General features: G+C 36.9%; 1 protein-coding gene across 1 annotated transcript in view; it reads left to right on the top strand.

Annotated features, from left to right (window-relative positions):
- ROBO1 (roundabout guidance receptor 1) overlaps window positions 1-17,449 on the top strand; it is a 314,109-nt gene that overhangs the window by 241,188 nt on the left and 55,472 nt on the right. The window contains exons 7-12 of the mRNA XM_074860762.1: window positions 10,241-10,365; window positions 12,297-12,468; window positions 14,972-15,177; window positions 16,585-16,666; window positions 16,832-17,000; window positions 17,101-17,267. Of these exons, the coding sequence (XP_074716863.1) occupies window positions 10,241-10,365; window positions 12,297-12,468; window positions 14,972-15,177; window positions 16,585-16,666; window positions 16,832-17,000; window positions 17,101-17,267 (921 nt within the window). The remainder of the gene's footprint in view (window positions 1-10,240; window positions 10,366-12,296; window positions 12,469-14,971; window positions 15,178-16,584; window positions 16,667-16,831; window positions 17,001-17,100; window positions 17,268-17,449) is intronic.

Here is a 17,449-nt window from a genome sequence, read left to right on the forward strand (position 1 = left end):
TTCTTTCCAAGAAGAAAACTGTGCAATCATAAACAGCTAGGAAAAAAATCCCGCTCCGTTTCCTTGTCAGTTCTGCTGTCTTTTGCTGTAAGTCAAAAAATGCAGTAGGAAGCTCCTAAGAGTTCTTCAAATAGTATTCAGCTATCACAATCTTTTTCTACTTCTGCACAGCTTATTTAAAATTCATCTATCTTTTTTCACTGTTTTAAAAGGCTTTAGTATAAATATTTGTAGCCACGACTACTTAGATTGCAGCAGTGCCCAAAATTACCTCAGTTCTTTTTAAACACAGACGAAGACAACTCTTCTCCAAAAAGAGAAGCCTGGGAAACAGGACTCCACAGTTTACTGCATTACTCTAGTTTTTTTAAATAGATGGAATTAGACTTGCCCCAAGTGTGCTCTCTAAATTGTATTTGGTTTATTGGATGGTTTAGGAGGATCTAGAGCAAGGAAGGGGGAGGGGAAACTAGGAGAGGTACTTCTGAAGGACCTTAAATCCCTCTCTCCCTCCCTCTGTCTTATAACCCCCATATTTCCGATTTCTCTTGTCACCTCAAGGCAATGACTACAGGATTTATAAACGTTGTAAACTGCATACTACATGTATTAACCTGAAAAGTGCTACCTTTTAAAACCACACTGCAAAGTCTATTTCCACGTTTTTGATTTTAATCATAGAAATCTTCATCGACTCCCACAGAAGGAGATCATAAACTTTCTCATTTCATAGCTAGTATCAGCAAATAGTTGAAAATCAGTTGCAAATCAAAAATCTCACTTGAGTTCATTTTACACAGGTCTCTTCCCACAAATTTTTGCAGTAGGTTCCTCCCCCCCACGCATATGAGCATATGGAGCCCTTTTCATCTCCACTTTTTGAGTGTTTTAAAGGGAAGATTCATTAGCCTGCTATGAGGCAGACATTAAGATAATACTGTTCCACAACTGCGACACTGCTGAGATAGAGCCAGTTTTTACTACCCAGCCCCATCAATTAGAGTTGAGGAGGGAAGTACCTCTCAGCCTAAATTAAATCTCAAAATGGCCAGAAATCCATAAGGAGTTAATGCCATTTGATAGCTCTTGAATAGCACCCAAGCAGGAGGTCTGGTTAATGTACAGATCTGGTGCTGTTTATCAGCAGAGGGTGGAGTTTGAGCCACCAAAGAGAGTAGAGAAGCTTAGTGACATTTTAATGACGATAATGAAACCAACAAACTGTTGAAACAAATTGCTTGTTGCTCCCACCGCAGAGCTGAGAACAGATACCTTCCTGCTTGCTGCAGGAGGGAAAATCATTGATTTTGAATCCATGGCACTTTAAGTTGATCTCTAAAACTGGTTCTGGAGTTGATGATGTTGAACTGCCACACTGTGTGTGTTTAGGTGCGTGTTCTAAAGCCATGTCCTTGCCTATGTCTCTGCCTGGTATGTGTACCAGCTCTAAATGCACTTACATTTTCAAGACTATTTGGGCTGTCGGCACCAAGGAACGATACTTGCCTTTTTTTGTCATCAGACCACTTTCTCACAGAGCACGTTATCTCTCCAGAGTACACACAGGCACCTGCCCTTTTTCTCCAGGTACCAAGTCAAGAGGCATAAGCTAAATCCAACCTTCCAGGCACATGCCCTCTGCTGAGAATGAGAGAATATATTCTGCCCTGCATGGTCAGAGTGTCATGGTGGTGTGGCTAGCAGGTTTCCAGACTGCAGCTGCCTCATGACTGCTGGCTTGAGATGCAGCCGGGTAAGCACACAGTGAGCAGTGCAGGTGGCAGCCCACCAGTACCCTAAGAGTGGCACTTCGGTGTAGGGCACAGACTCTAGCTAGTCTGTTTCTAAGTTGCTGCCCAGCATGTGACAAGTCTTCACTATTCAGACAGAAGAGAGAATGTGGGTCAATTGTAAACAAAAAATAAATACAAACAAAAAATAAAAACTCATTGGGAAGTATGTAGAGGAACACAGCAGCAAAATGATACTGAGATTTTCCTTTTACTACCCTTTTCTGTGCATGAACCTGAAATGTTGTTACAGGTATCTAGGGCTCCACTACTTCTAAAGGTGATCTTACTATTTTTCCTCATACTCGGTCAGCTGCTTTCTATCTTAATTTTATTCTGTTACTTATAGTACTATTATAGAAAACAATTAATTTGTTTCTTTTCCAATTGGTTAGATTTCTATCTTCTTGCCTTTGGTAGCTTTGAAGTTACCACAGTCATATATTCCTTTAAATTTAAGAAGCGCTTATCTGACACAGCAGCAGCAATCCAAACCAGATTTTTTCCAGTCATCGTAAATGTAATAAACCATGATCACTCCCTTGCTGAGGGTTTGGAATTACAAGTCATCACTTTTGATTTGAAACCTCAAAAATCTCATGTAAACATTTTGCTTCAGCTATATGGCTGTGGCATACTTGGCGCCAGACTGTTAGACCTTTCCTCAGAAGTTTGTACTGCACTGTATCACACTTCGTGATCTGGCTCTGTGTACTGTGAAAGTATTCGTGGTGACTAAGGGTGACCCAGTCTGGTCCTACATGAATGCTAATTTTTAGCAGAAAATCTGGGAAAATATGAATTTATATATGTAGCTAGACCTCAGGAACTGACAGCTGAAAATAGAGAGACCAATAAGGATGAAAAGCGATATACACCAATTCTTTTGTAATGTACCTGGTGTTATTTCCCCATATTTTTCACAGGTTGAAGCCAGGAGACAGCTGAGTGGCAGCATTTATATTTTTTCAGAACAAGAGATTTTGGCCTTCCTTTACTTCTCTGTAGAAGGTGATACTTTTTACAAATGACTGCAGGGAGATGTGCTTATCAAGGATATTGGGTGTTTCAGATTGCTTTGATAAGAACAAATAGCCTACAAATCACTAGATAAGGAATGAAACATGGCATATTGTCTTTAACTATCTCCCTTAATAATAGTTTTTGCAAAACACCAACATAAATATCTGGTAGTCATGTTGCAGAAAGGCGTTCAGTTGTCCTTGTTCAGATACTTAAGGTAAAAAGTACTTAATTAGATTCCAGAGTTTAGCAGGCCTAGCAATGAAACATTTATGAACAGAAGAAGTTGGCAGCTTTTTAGCTGAATTTTTTCTTGGAATTAGGGAAGGAATTGGAAAATAAAATTGTTCAGAATGAATTTATTTTCTTTAAGGAGTGAGCAGTCAGTGTCTGACCAGTTTGCTAAACGTACTCAGCCTCTGACATTTGCTCTCCATATAACTCTAGTACCCAAATTTTCTGTACCCACTCAGAGGTTATAAACAGTGGGTTTCTCACCCACTCATTTCATACTGAGATTATAAACAGCTGACTTTCCATTCTACAGAATGAAGCATTCTTTAGAACTGCAGTGCTTCATGACAGATAATGTCTCTATCTCTGTACTCTCTCTGTTGCTGGCTCTGGAGTTGCTCCTCTCACACTGTCTAGTCTCTATCTGGCCAACTGCATCAGAAATGCCTGCTCTCAAGGTCCACTGTCTCTTCCAGCACATGGGCTCATACTCTCATCCCATCTCCTACCAGTTTGTTTCTACAGGCACATTCAACCTCTGATATTTTTCACTCAAACTGGGATTAATGTATCACAACATTAATTGAAAGACATCTAGATTTCATTGTGACTGCCATTTCCTAGATTAGTCATACGGCCAAGGATTTATACAGACACTAAAGACTGTATATGAGCTTGATGGTTGTATGTAATTATTGGCCTGAGGTTGGGATTGTTTCATTTCTCTGGTGCAGAATTATACTTTCTTGCTTTAGCCTTCCATGGGTGCCAAGCAGTCCTTGAAGATGTGAAGTTTTTTATTTAAATAATCAAAAATTAAACACATTGAGCTTAAATCGAAAGTATTCAACTTGTGTCAGCTGAATAACAAGATGTCTTCTGAGCACCAGGACGTTATTCATAAATAGTAACAGCCAGAACAATAATTAATGAGTATTTTAACGTGCAGAACAAAATACTGTTGAGTAATAAAGCACCACTTCGAATTTCAGGATCTCAAAAGCACCTTGCTGGTACAAATGAATGAAAATTTCTATTTTACTCTCTTTGAGATAGGTAATTACTACCCCAGCTTTCAAGAATGGGGTACTTGAAGTTTATAGCTTGTCCAATATCAGACTAAGAAATAGACACAACCCTGTAATATTTAATTCTAAATATGAGGAAACCTATGAGTTACAGAGAAACACTAGATTGACATTTACATTCACCTTTGTGAGAAGAATGACAAAATGTGTTATTTAGAGATGTAGGCATTACACACAGTATGTTGAGGTCTCAGGTACCTGTAAAGAAGGGCTGAGAGAATAGGGCTCGCATGCAGCTTGGAGAGGTGGCTTCGGGGTGGACATAAAAGCAGCCCCCAGTACCTACAGAGAGGTTGTCAGTAAGATGGAGCCAGGCTCGTCACAGTGGTGCATGGTGGGGAGGGCTAGAGACAATGGATTTTAGTTGAAACAAGGGAGATTAAGGCTGGATATGAGGAGAAATTACTTCATTGGGTGGACAGTCAAGCAGTGGAGCAGGTTGCCCAGAGGGCCTGTGCATTCTTAGTACTTGGAAGTTTTCAAGACCCAGCTGGATCAAGCCCTGTGCAACCTCTTCTGGCCCTATAGCTGACCCTGCTTGAGCAGGAGGTTGGACTAGAGACCCCCAAGGTTGCTTCCAACCTGATTATGCTATGACCCTACAATACTGCATCTGTCAAATACAACAGTTGCTCCATTAATATCTGTCAGCTATACTAGTCTGTAGTTTAAGTTCTAAAACTGCAAATTCCTACTCCTGCGAGTGGATTTAATGATATCAATAGTCCCACTGAGGTTGATAGGATTGCTGGCAAGAATAAGGCATTAAAAGATCACGTCACTAGTCTGGAAACCACTTTTCTTTTGGTTTTTATTCAGTGACTGGACACGTCTTCCATGAAAAACATCACATCAAGGAAATTATGTGAAAGGCAAAAATATTATTCCTTTGGTATTTGTGGTTTTACATGGTAACTTCCTATCTTTACAAACAGGTTATTCCCCCTAATTGCCATGTGAAAAGCCACGATTAACACAGGGAAAATGAATTTACTTTATAATTGAAAGTGCTGTCAAATAAAATGTGCCATAATAGAGAAAAAGCTACTTACTTCTCAGTTTTAGTAACCTTAGATATCAGTAGGATGTAAATCAAACTGAGAAAGTGGTCTTTGTTGTAGTTGATGCAATTATTGTTGTTCCTTTAAACCACATGATGTCCCTCTGACAGAACTGTTTATATTTTTCTACGAAATTTCACCCTTTGCCTTTGCCAGAGATTTGCAACCAATGTGCTGCCCTGTTTCTACAGGGATTTATTTTCATGTATCAGTATCCCCTCTCATATTACAGGTGGGCAAAAAAATACATTTGCTTGACAGGTTTATTTTTGACCTACAATAACAAAACCATCTGGTAGAAAGAAAAGTGGAAATTCAGCACTTACAAGTTAATTTAATTTGTATTTTATTTGTAGAAATGTAATTGAGCAACCAAGACAAATTTCTACCTGTTAGAAATTTTCAAGTGAGCTTTCAGTAGAGGGCTTAGGCAGCTTTGCATTGCTACCAAGAAGGCTGAACTTTTCTCTTTTTGGCACTACTTAAGTAATGGAAAATTGGTAATTTAGAGTTACTTCATCTGTGCAAGAATTGCATCCTGTTAACTCTCTTACCAGGCTATTTCATGTAGAATGAGAGTTGTGTTTTATGGAGAAGCATTTCTAATTCCAGAGCAGGTCAGACTGTAATTGCAAGTTTAGTAGAGAGCTTTTCACTTAAAAAGGAGTAGTTGCTGTGTAATACACTTACACACAATCAAGAGTACCTAAGAGCTGAGTCTTGGGAATGAGCATATTTATCTCAGGAATTCTTGTGTATCATTTCTTGGCCACTCCTCTTACAAGTCGTTGACTTGCAGATAAGCTGAGCAGAATAATGCATGCTGATTTTCTCTTTGAGAAATACTGAACCCACACACTTAAAGAAAGCTAATGTACATCCAGAATACTTCCTTAAAATTTCAAATCTTTGAAAAACAGTAATTTCAACTTCCTGTGTTTGGCAATATTTCCTAAAAAAAAAGTCTCCAATAACGTAAAACCTAAATTCTCGATATCATCTGGTTTGGGGGCATTCGGTTGCAGCTTCTTACCTTTAACATGATCCAAATTACAATATCACATCTGATTCTCTTTCTCCTTCATTTTCGTAATACACCTGGAGTCTTCTCTATTTATTTGAACAGTAAGCCAGTATTCCTCATGTCTAATGAATGTTGGCAGACTGGATATTATTAGTTTTTTCAGAGGATGGTGTATTGCAGGTGCTTACCAACTTGATGTGAAAGTGTACCCTGCTGAACAATAGTTGTTGTACTCTCAAGATGAAGGATAAAACCAAAGTCTGGGTATTTGTAACATGCATTAAAAAAATTACGTATTTTTGGACTTTTACTGTAATTATACCAACTATCCTTTTTTGATTGACTTTTTTGTCAGTATCTGTGTATATTTTGAAAACTCATGATTTTTGTTTTTATATTCCAATCTGTTCTTTCAATTAGTGATAGGTGCTTGGAATGCTTTCTAATATGCCTTTCCTTTATAAGCGAAGTTAGCCTGCCAGAATCTGTGCCATTTCAAAGTTCATGAAAATTTTCAACTATGGTTGAAAGATAATTTAATATTAGCTAATTTAGCACTGACAATTTCTGTTGAAAAATCTAATAGATGCAATAAATCTGTGGTTTTGAACATTCTAGTGAAATGAGGGGGTGGGAAGAAAAGGGTTAAGAATCTTTTCAAATTAATTGTGGTTTACTTTGCATTTGCAGCTTAATAGTGAGCCTTCTGACCTTGATACAGTGATCTTAAACTAAAGAAATTGGTGTGTGGGTGAAATGCCTTGGCATATTACTACTTTTTTAATAAACTTCCTTTGTAATAGCAATTAGCCTCAGAAAAGTATTTTCCGTTTGTAGATGTTTGAATGCTTTAGAAAGCGTATAAATGTCACTGTTCCATTTCAGCAATGTTGCAAATTGATATTTACTGGAGATTTCAAGTTAATTTTACCATGGAAAGCTCTTTGCAGAGAAATAATGATAAAATGAAAAAAAATTTTACTCAAGGTTACACAACAGTTCATTGCAAAGACTTGGAGTAGAACACAGGTTGCCTGAACATTATTTCAGTCTGTTACCCATTTTCCTCTACAGCCTACTTTCAGCATTTGATAGAGACTTCTGCTTAAAAATCAAATAATAAATATGTGGTTCAACATTTTGAACCTATTTCTCATATATTAGAATATATGTGTACTTTCTAAGGTCCTTAACAACGGTCCTTTTTATTTTTTTTTTTAATTTTGCTTTATTCTTTGCTTTGTTTCATATCCAATTTTATTTATTCCATGTTTTCTTTTTGTTTTGTTTTTGTTTTTAGTTGTGTCTGGTAAGTTGAAATTTTATTGGCCATCTTCTAGTCATCGTATCACTGTGACGGGAACTTCTCCTCCCCTTCCCATTCATCCCCTTCCATGTCCTTCAACCAGTCAGCTCCCATCTTTTACTTGTTATTGACAAGACACATCGCACAGAATAAATTCTGCATGAAGTATGGGTAACTTAATGGCAAAGAGAAAGGTAATGGGTTGCTAACTTTCTGTCTGTTTTTACATGATGTAATGAGACAAATCCTAATGTCTTTCTTCTTCAGTGGCTGCATTCGTTGAACTTCAAAGTGTTCTATAAAAAATTATTTTTGTTTTAAAGTACTCAAGGATAGAAGTTGTTCTTTCCTTAAGTGGATTATTATTTGGGCATGTTTTACAGTATATTCATCACATACTGCACATATGTGACCCAAGGTGTGAAAGCAAACTGAAGTTAAAAAAGGACAGTGAAAATGCTTCCAGTACAGTGAACTTTGAATGGAATTTAATAACAAAGTTTCACTTAACCCTGGTGTAATTCTTTTGACATTGAAGCTAATAGGATATTTATTATTTTCCTTAATTGCAATAGATTTAGAATAATACACATATGCATAATATGCATATGTATTTAGAGTAATATACATACAAAATACATATTTAGAATAATGTCTAGATAAACATATAGCTATTCACATTTTATAAATTGTACTATGGTTACCTGAAAGACTGAATTTCCCCTTATTTCTTGTGTTCGGTAGACCCTGACCAGTCATCTTCAGGTACCAGAATCACAAGCATTCAGCTGTTTCTCCAGTGGTCAGAACCATTTTAATCTCTTTACAGCTGTACCTATTCTCAAGTTCAATAAAATCTGAAACCTTATAAATCCTATGCACTAGCACAGGATTTAGAAACCCTCGGTTTCATTTTGTCTGGCATTGTGTCACAGACTAATACAGAACCAGCCAAGCCCTAAATTTAACAGTATGCTAAATTTATTCTTGTTATTAGCATCCAAAAGCATAACAAAGGTGCTTCACGCTCATCTCCATTTTCCCCATCATACCGTGCAACCCTGTGGCAAACCCCCAACAGGTTTACCTGCTGCATTACATGCTGTCATGTCAAAGTCTTCCCACATCTTCTTCCAAGGTATTGATTGAATGTTTCAGAGCTAAATGTTTTGAAGTCTGCTAATTGCTGTAGGTCAATCTGACATTCACTTTGGATAGTTTCTTATCAAAGGCAATTCTAGGAAAGGTAGCATTTGCATCCAAATTTAAATAATAATATGTTGTGCTTTAAAAATTCCTCCCAAAGCAGGAGGGTCGTAGGAAGAGTATATTCCAATATGAACTCAATAGGAGCAGAGACACAAGGCGTGAGGAACAGATAACTGAAAGTATTGGCTTACGGGAACACCGAAAGCAATTTTTTTAGAAAGGAGTTTGAGTGCTGTTGAATTCATCCTAGATAAACCCACAATTACTTCAGGTTTATAAAACACACTGAATGATATCTTTAAATGATATGATTCACACTCTTTTTAAATGAAAATCTCGTAAATACAGAAATATTTGTAAGACAAAAAAAAAAACACCACCAAAACCATTTTAGTTATTAAAGTCAGATTCAAAACATCCCCTTTATTCTCAACTCAAAGAAGAGGGAGAGCATAATTAGTTTTGGACAAATGATCAGAAGGAATTGGAAATTAATAAGTAAATGGACTTTCATTTAATTCACATTTTTCAAGAAGTGAGAGTTAACAGCCTATAAAACAAGCTAGATTTTTTATGTGCTAGCCCCATCAAGATAGCTAATGCTGTCATCTATGTTGATTTTTTTTAATTTTACTGACATGATTTTTTGACATTCTATTTACTACTAGATGAAGGGGTTGTTGAAGTCTGTATAAATCAAACAGTTTGGACAATGCTGTCTGTATTTATAATGTTAGGCTGAGCAGATGTTTCAAATTTGCCCTCATTTACATATATATTTTGTTTGAACATGCCCTTGCCTATGTAAATGAGGAAGACATTTAGCTTTGCTGTTCCTTTAAATTCATTCCTGTTCAGTAATTGGACTGAAGATTTTAAATGGTTATAATTCATTCAGTAGTATTTCTGGGGCTTTTGTCTAAATTTTTTTGAGACCCCAACTACATCAGAAGTCTCTTGTATAAGCAATTAAGTGCTTTTTCTCTCCTCAGCTTTTCTAAATCAAAGATGATGACTTTTGTGCATGTAAGCCTGAATTCATAGTTACTCAACAGTGTTTATTGCAGCCCTTGACAAAGTGTGGCCTGTGGGCCAATTGTCCCTCAAAGATTTCACCATTCTGACTTTTAGCCATACTCCTCCTTTAAAAACCAAATTGTAACAAATTTGTTTGTATTGGTGACTTGCTCTGCAAGTTTTCTCATTAAGTCGGGGAGACTGACTTCCTTGTATAAGTGATCAGTCATAAAGGCATGTGATGCACAGTCAGAGTGTTAATTGGGAGGTCCAGCAACAGAAAAGATGATCTGAATGATGCTGAAGCAGTGGCTGTTAGAGAGTGATGTGTCTTTGTGCTGCTTCTCCTTCTTAAAGAAACTTAACTATCCTGTTTTACACCATTTAAAGTCAGTAGGCAAATTGTGCTTTCAAACAGGCTAACTTTGGTCTTCTGATAGTAGTGTGATTTTTTATTTTTTTTTTTTCCCCTGGTATTTTCCTTTCAGAGCCTCCACAGTTTGTTGTAAAGCCTCGAGATCAGGTAGCTGCACTGGGGAGAACAGTGACTTTCCAGTGTGAAGCAACTGGAAACCCTCAGCCAGCCATCTTTTGGCGGAGAGAAGGAAGTCAGGTAAAACAACTTTTCTGTCCCTTCTTCCTGGCAGTTTCTTGAAGAGATGATGTCACATGAGAAAAAAATACTTTAATTATTGTTTTAAAGATGTGGAAAATAGGTCTAGAGCTTCAAGATGATGGATATTTCTTCTCTGCTTCCAAGTCACATGCATGCTAGGTGATGTCAGCCTTAATAGAAAGGATATCTATGTTTTGCTCAATCTCCCATTTTCTCCATGAGTATAAAAATAAATCTATGAAACAACTAGAAACATTCCATGTTTCACTACTATGAAAATCTTTTTCACCTAACAGGGAGAAGTTTTAAGAGATGAAGAGATGACTAATACTGAAGTTTGTTTGAACTCCCAAACACTCCTAAATTTTCAGAAAGTTTGGTTCTGGGTTTATGGTGCAGCTATTAAGTTTGCCATGTGTTTGTCTGTGACAAACTACACCATTTGCTGTATTGATCTGGATCACTGCATGGGTAGGACTCTAGTTTGGGGCTAAGGAGATCTACATTCCCACTCAGTCAGTTGGCTGACAAGTCATACCTGAATAGGTCACTTTTTCTCCCAGCTTCATTATTTGAATGGGAGGGAAAAATATTTTCAGCTTCTTTGTAAACGATCTTGAAAACCAGTGGGTGAAACACAATACAGCACGGCAAGAGAATCACAATTTTCTTTCAGAGTCATCTTTTGAAGGAGGGATGTGACACAAAGTATTCTTTATTGGAAGGAAAGAAGGAATATGGGATTCTGGTTTTCCCGTGAATGAAGGAATGAATGGTGCAATAGCATTTGACAGGGTTCTTTGTGTTACAAAACAATAGGGCAGAGAAATTGAGAATGTTTAGAGATTGGCTTCTTTACTCCATTTGCAACATTTCTGTCTAAATGCCTAAGTATAACTAGACTGCTGACCAAATTTAGATTATCATCTTCAATGACATAATTATACCAGTATATTATGTTTGTATTTTTGTGTGACGTAGATTTTTTTTTTTTTTTTTAATTGCCAAGTGTTGTCTAGTACATAAATTTCTGGGTCATTTTTGACTCTGCTGAGTGGTGACCACTTGTGATGATTGAGGGAACTGGAGGAGGAGGCCAGTGCATAGTGTTTGCTAATACTGAAGTAGAGGATGTTGTGTCCCGTTTCTTTGGATGATTTTTGGAAATGCAGAGTGTAGTTAGGCAAGAAAGAGAGCTAAAAAATAGCCTCTGTGACCTGAAAGTATTCTCATTAACAAATTGTTCAGCCATAGGTAGAAATTCGGAATCAGTATTTTGTGTAAAGGACTTGTATTATTTTGATTGCAGTTCTGATTTTTGACCGCTGTTGGTAAATACTATGTAATTCATACCAAAACTATCCAAGTAGAAACTAGCATAGGATTTAATTCTATATTATTAGACTCGTTACAAAACACAAACACTATGATTAGAGAAACCTGAACAGCATCTCTTTTTAAAAAAGTGTTCCATTCTTAGGAAGGTGGCAAAAGTTGAAATACGAATAAGTAAACCAACAGCTCCATTTAAATAAAATAAGTAGAATGCCCTGGAGTAAGTTGTAAAAATGGATGTTAAAGCAAATTACTCAGGTTTACCACAGTTGCTTGCACCATTACGGTATCTGTACATAACACATCTTTGCTAGTGCCTGTTAAACTTTATGTAAAGCCCAACATTGACCATAGAGGGTGTTAGAGCAATCCCAAAAGATTTGCATAATTATATGTGCATATCTGCCCCTATTTTATCACAAAAAATCTTATTAAAGGTCTTCACGTTGTGGTGTAGACATGGTTAAGGTATGAAGAGCAGAACGTTTTATGTATAATGTGAAAAGATTAATTTGTTTAGATATATTAAAGTTAAGCTTGTTGATGTTTGAATTTAACCCTTTTCCCCCCTTTCTTTCCTATACATCTTGTAGAATCTGCTTTTCTCATACCAACCCCCTCAGTCATCCAGCCGATTTTCAGTTTCCCAGACAGGAGACCTCACTATTACCAATGTCCAGAGATCTGATGTTGGGTACTATATCTGCCAGACTTTAAATGTTGCAGGAAGTATCATAACAAAAGCCTACTTGGAAGTTACTGATGGTAATGATACTTTTATTTTATTTTATTTTTATTTTTGTTTTTATTTGAAGACAGCAGTGGAATGATATGACACTACTTTGAAATCTGCTTTGAAGAAATGCAGATTGCATGTGTCTTTGAACATAAAAATCCTGTTTTGGCCATCACTGTCAGGGGTTTAAAATTTTGGATATTGTCTAACACTGTATTTCCATTTTTTATTTAGTGAGCATACTTCAGTGTATGTATTTCTGTCAGATCTGTAAATTTATCTGGCTCTTTTTTAGCTTACCCCACTAGATTTAGTTTACTTTCAGATTGCTTGCTGCCTAGATCTTTATCCCTATTATTGTGTGTCCATTTGCTTATCATCTTCATTTACCTGTTTTTTTCCCTGCTTTTTAATATTGCAGTATAGCAAGCGAAAAACTTCGATCTGTATGGAAGTCAGTAGAATAACATACGAATTAATATTGGTATACATTGTTTTTTAGGAGCAGTTGGGAAAAATATTTAAGATGAAACAGCTAGAGGGAGCATGACTGCAAGCAGTAATATATGCTGATGTGAGGCCAATTTGCCAATTATCAGAAATACTTCATATTTTTAATAGCAAAGTTACACAGGAAAAATCTTAGCACTTATGGAAAAAGAGGATAAGTGCATTCTGTGGAGAGACTCTGAGGGGAGAGAAGCTGTTGTCAGAGAAGAGTTTCCATAAACTAGGCCTTTGCCCTGTAGAAAACATAGAAATAGTGCAGTACTAGAATTGTGCAGTGAACCTGGAGAATAAAATTGTTTATTTACACCCACCGGACTGAGATTGTTTGGAGGAATAGGACTGCATCCTTTCTGGTTTCTCACAAGTGGTAAACCACATTTCTTAATCCACTTTTATCCATTTTTCATTGGGGAGAAGGCCATGGCAAGGTGAGAAATAAATTTTAAAAAGAAAATTAAGAAAATTAAGAGTTTTTCTGTTAATGACTATGCCATCTGAACTTGGAAAAAAATCAAATTAAATATATTTCCTTTACTATGATTATATGCTTTGGATTGATCTGATGGGTAGTTGTTTCATGTAATGTCTTGGGACGATATTTTTTGGTACTTTTATAAAAGTGAAGGCAGGATATGCAGGATGATACCCTGGTATTCCTAAAGGTAATAGAAGTTGCCATCAAGCCATGGATTTCAGTGGCATTAGATATCTCCTGTAGAGCACAGATCGGCCAGCCTCTTAACCACTGATAACTGCAAAGCTCCTTACAAACTTGTCACATACAAACTATTTTTGACTGTCTCTTCAGAGAGATGCTAATGGCCTCACAGTGCATTGCAGTGCATTGCAACAGGTTAGGACAAGAAGTAAAGGATAAATTATGCAGTTGAAAACACAGTGTCATCTGAACATGCAAATGAAATTACGGCAGTTGGAATTTAGCCAAAAAAAGCAGTACTAACACCCTGACTGTTATTATGAAAAGTAATTTAGAAATATCTGATGTTCAGAAATTATCAGAACTTCAGGTTTGTATTTCAGCTACCAAACCAGTTTTTAAGTTACGTGAGCCCCCATGACACTGCTGAACAGATTTATGTCATTTAAAGTTGTCTCTATTTTCAGATCATCTGTCCATGTCATGTTGGATAGTACAGGTAGAGGAGATCACTGAAACACAATAAGATAGCTTTTACATCTTTTTTTTATTATCCACTGGATAATGGAAAAAAACCCTCATGTAGACAGTCATTTTTTTTTTCTGTGAATACTGGGACTTTATACTTTCCTGTGTACAGTTATTACATAACCCATCAGTAACATTTAATTTTCATTCTGTGAAAGATGCATTAAAATTGATTTAAACACCCTGTGGGATTCTCTTTGTGACTTTGAAGTCATATTGACAGATTAAGTCATCATAGAACTAAAAGTCAGAAACTACTGGAAAAATATTTCTTAGTTGAAAATTTTTAATATGGTCCTATTCATTAGCTTTGTGTTTACTTTACTGCTAGGCATCTTCCAGTTAGGAAACAGTACCAAGATGAGTTGATGGTACAGGATAAAATTTTTTTAAGAAGTACATATTTGCGAGGTTATCCCCTACCTGCCTACCGTCTTTTTCTCTGACTTTGAATGCTGAAAGTATGGATTCTGTTATACAGGCCAGAAGATGAACAAGGTGAAATCTGTGCCTTGACAAAGAATTTGGGAAGTCCTTTCTCATTCCATTATCACTTTATAAAGACATTGGAATTAGGGAATGCCTAGCAGATAACCACTAAGTAATATGTAATGCTTCTTTACTTTCTGAAAATACTGCGTTGTATATCATTTTAAAATTCTGTAGTTGTGCGTCATTATAATGCACCCTGCCCTGAATAATGCATGCCTCCAACTTTAATTACTTGTTTAATTATCTTTAGTTTGTTTCAAAGCCTCAAGCAACTGCTGTTGCTTAGATGATTAGAAAATTGCTTCCAGTTGCAGAAATCTCTTTCCTGTTGTTTCTTCTGGCAGTGATTGCAGACCGGCCTCCCCCTGTCATTCGACAGGGTCCTGTGAATCAGACTGTAGCTGTAGATGGTACTTTAGTACTGAACTGTATAGCTACAGGCACTTTAATGCCCACTATTCTCTGGAAAAAGGATGGGATCCTCATTTCTACCCAGGACTCTCGCATCAAGCAGCTGGAGACAGGAGCATTACAGATCCGATATGCCAAGGTAGCTTGAACTGGCAAATGGGTTTGTTTCACTTCGTTTTTTCACCTCCAGGCACTTTTGATGTAGTAAATTTAGAATTAATGGAATGTTAAATAACTGTATTAAAATATTTGATACTTCATGCTTTCGGATAGTTCATTCTCTATGCTTAACACCTCGGCTTATTCTGCCTAGGGCACGTTATTTCAGATTTCATAAGGAAAAATGGTTTTAAGAGGTATTAATTAAGGGAATTATTTGGTACTTAAAACATGAAGGGGAAAGCAAAACTTGTACTTCAGTAAGACAAATCCTTAAATTATTTGGGCTTTAGCACTAATAGATTAAAATGATCTAATAATTTCAAATGTTTATAAAGAAAAACTTTGTTTAGCATACTGCAGTAGTAGAGCTGTGTACACAGCTTTTTCAAAACAGTTTTTAAAGTTTAAACATATTCACTCGACAGTGTAAACATACCTTAAATGGTTAACCACCTGTCAGATACCTGGCTTCCTTAGGGAATTGTAGCAAGCACCTGGTCAGTATTGCTGGTCGTGCCTCACATGCTGTAAAATGTTTTAAAATGTTTTAAAATGTTGTGAAGTTTTAGCATACTGACTATTCTCTGCTATCTTTCCTGTGGTTTGAAATGTAGTAATTTTTTAAAATTGGGCTGAATGTATCACTTTACTATGTTCCCTGGAGTTGCCCTGTTACCAATTACAAGTTACACTGCCTTAGTTTGAACCTCAGATTTTTGAGCACTTCCGTTCAGGTCATCTGCTGAGGCTGGGATCTTAGGAGGATAGCATTTCTTTTTGGGGAAAAAAGCTCTTTTGAAATGTGATTAAGTCACATATGGACAAATAATCCAACATTCAGAACTAGATGAGAATAGCATATGGAGATTCCTTTTCGGGTCTGCTGTAGAGTGAAATTTATACTAACACAGGGAACCCCATATGTACAAGGCTCTATGCAATATTTAAGCTTTGTTTTAAGGATGACATGCTCTCCAGTGCTGCAGTCCAGACAATCCCTAGGCATTATTTAGGCATAAGGCTGACAGTTGCATGGGGTCTTGTCATCTGAGTTCCTTCTCAATTTACTTGTTAGGACCTCTGCAAAGCAAGGAATAAATACTATAAGAATTGGACTTCGGTTTGTTCATTACAGAATAAGTAACATCAAATCAGAATCTGCACCTTTTCCAGTTCTTTAACAAATACTCAGAAATAAGTATCCATTTTCATTTTGCAGCACATGAAATCATAACTTCTAATGGAAGAAGTTTCTGGTTCGAAGTTTTTGCAGCCTAATACGTTTATCCATATTCATGGGGGAACGCAGAGAGCTGTAATTACTTTTCTAGCCCACTGAGTGCCTGATTGTTTCAAATATTTATTCTTCTCTTTTCCCACTCAGCTGGGCGACACTGGTCGGTACACCTGCATTGCTTCAACCCCAAGTGGCGAAGCTACATGGAGTGCATACATAGAGGTCCAAGGTAAATCAATTAGGGTTTCTCTGCGTGGAGAAAATACGTAGAGGAAAATCAGAAATTGAAATGCAGAAGATACCTGACTGTCATAAATTGCCAGTGCGGATGTGAACAGCATTTAGCTTACAGCTGCTTCCTGTCTCTACTCAGTATTTCTCTCTCCTTTGTTAGAGTTTGGAGTCCCAGTGCAGCCACCAAGACCCACTGACCCAAACTTGATTCCTAGTGCTCCATCAAAACCCGAGGTTACAGATGTCAGCAGAAATACAGTAACATTGTCATGGCAACCTAATTTGAATTCAGGTGCAACACCAACCTCTTACATAATTGAGGCCTTCAGGTATATGAGTCTAATGTGATCTTGCTGTACTTGTGCTTATATGTAATATGCTGTTAAAGAAGCACGTGCTAACCTGCTGTTGTGTGTGTTTTGTCCTTAGCCATGCATCTGGTAGCAGCTGGCAAACTGTAGCTGAAAATGTGAAAACAGAGAGTTTTGCAGTTAAAGGGCTAAAACCTAATGCAATTTATCTATTCCTTGTGAGGGCAGCTAATGCATATGGATTAAGTGACCCGAGCCAAATATCTGATCCAGTGAAAACTCAAGGTAAGCTTTTGATACTGAACATTTTAGGTGTCACAATTGACAGAGCAATACCAAGTGCAGGAATTCTGGTGGCTTTCAACTGTCTGCCTATCCTGGCTATAACATATACTAGATAGTAGAATAGAATGTTTAAACTTGTATTTCTATAACACAGACTCTGAAGGCTGCTTAGACAGCATATT

Source organism: Strix uralensis, chromosome 2 (assembly GCF_047716275.1).
Source record: "Strix uralensis isolate ZFMK-TIS-50842 chromosome 2, bStrUra1, whole genome shotgun sequence".
NCBI classification, from domain to species: domain Eukaryota; kingdom Metazoa; phylum Chordata; class Aves; order Strigiformes; family Strigidae; genus Strix; species Strix uralensis.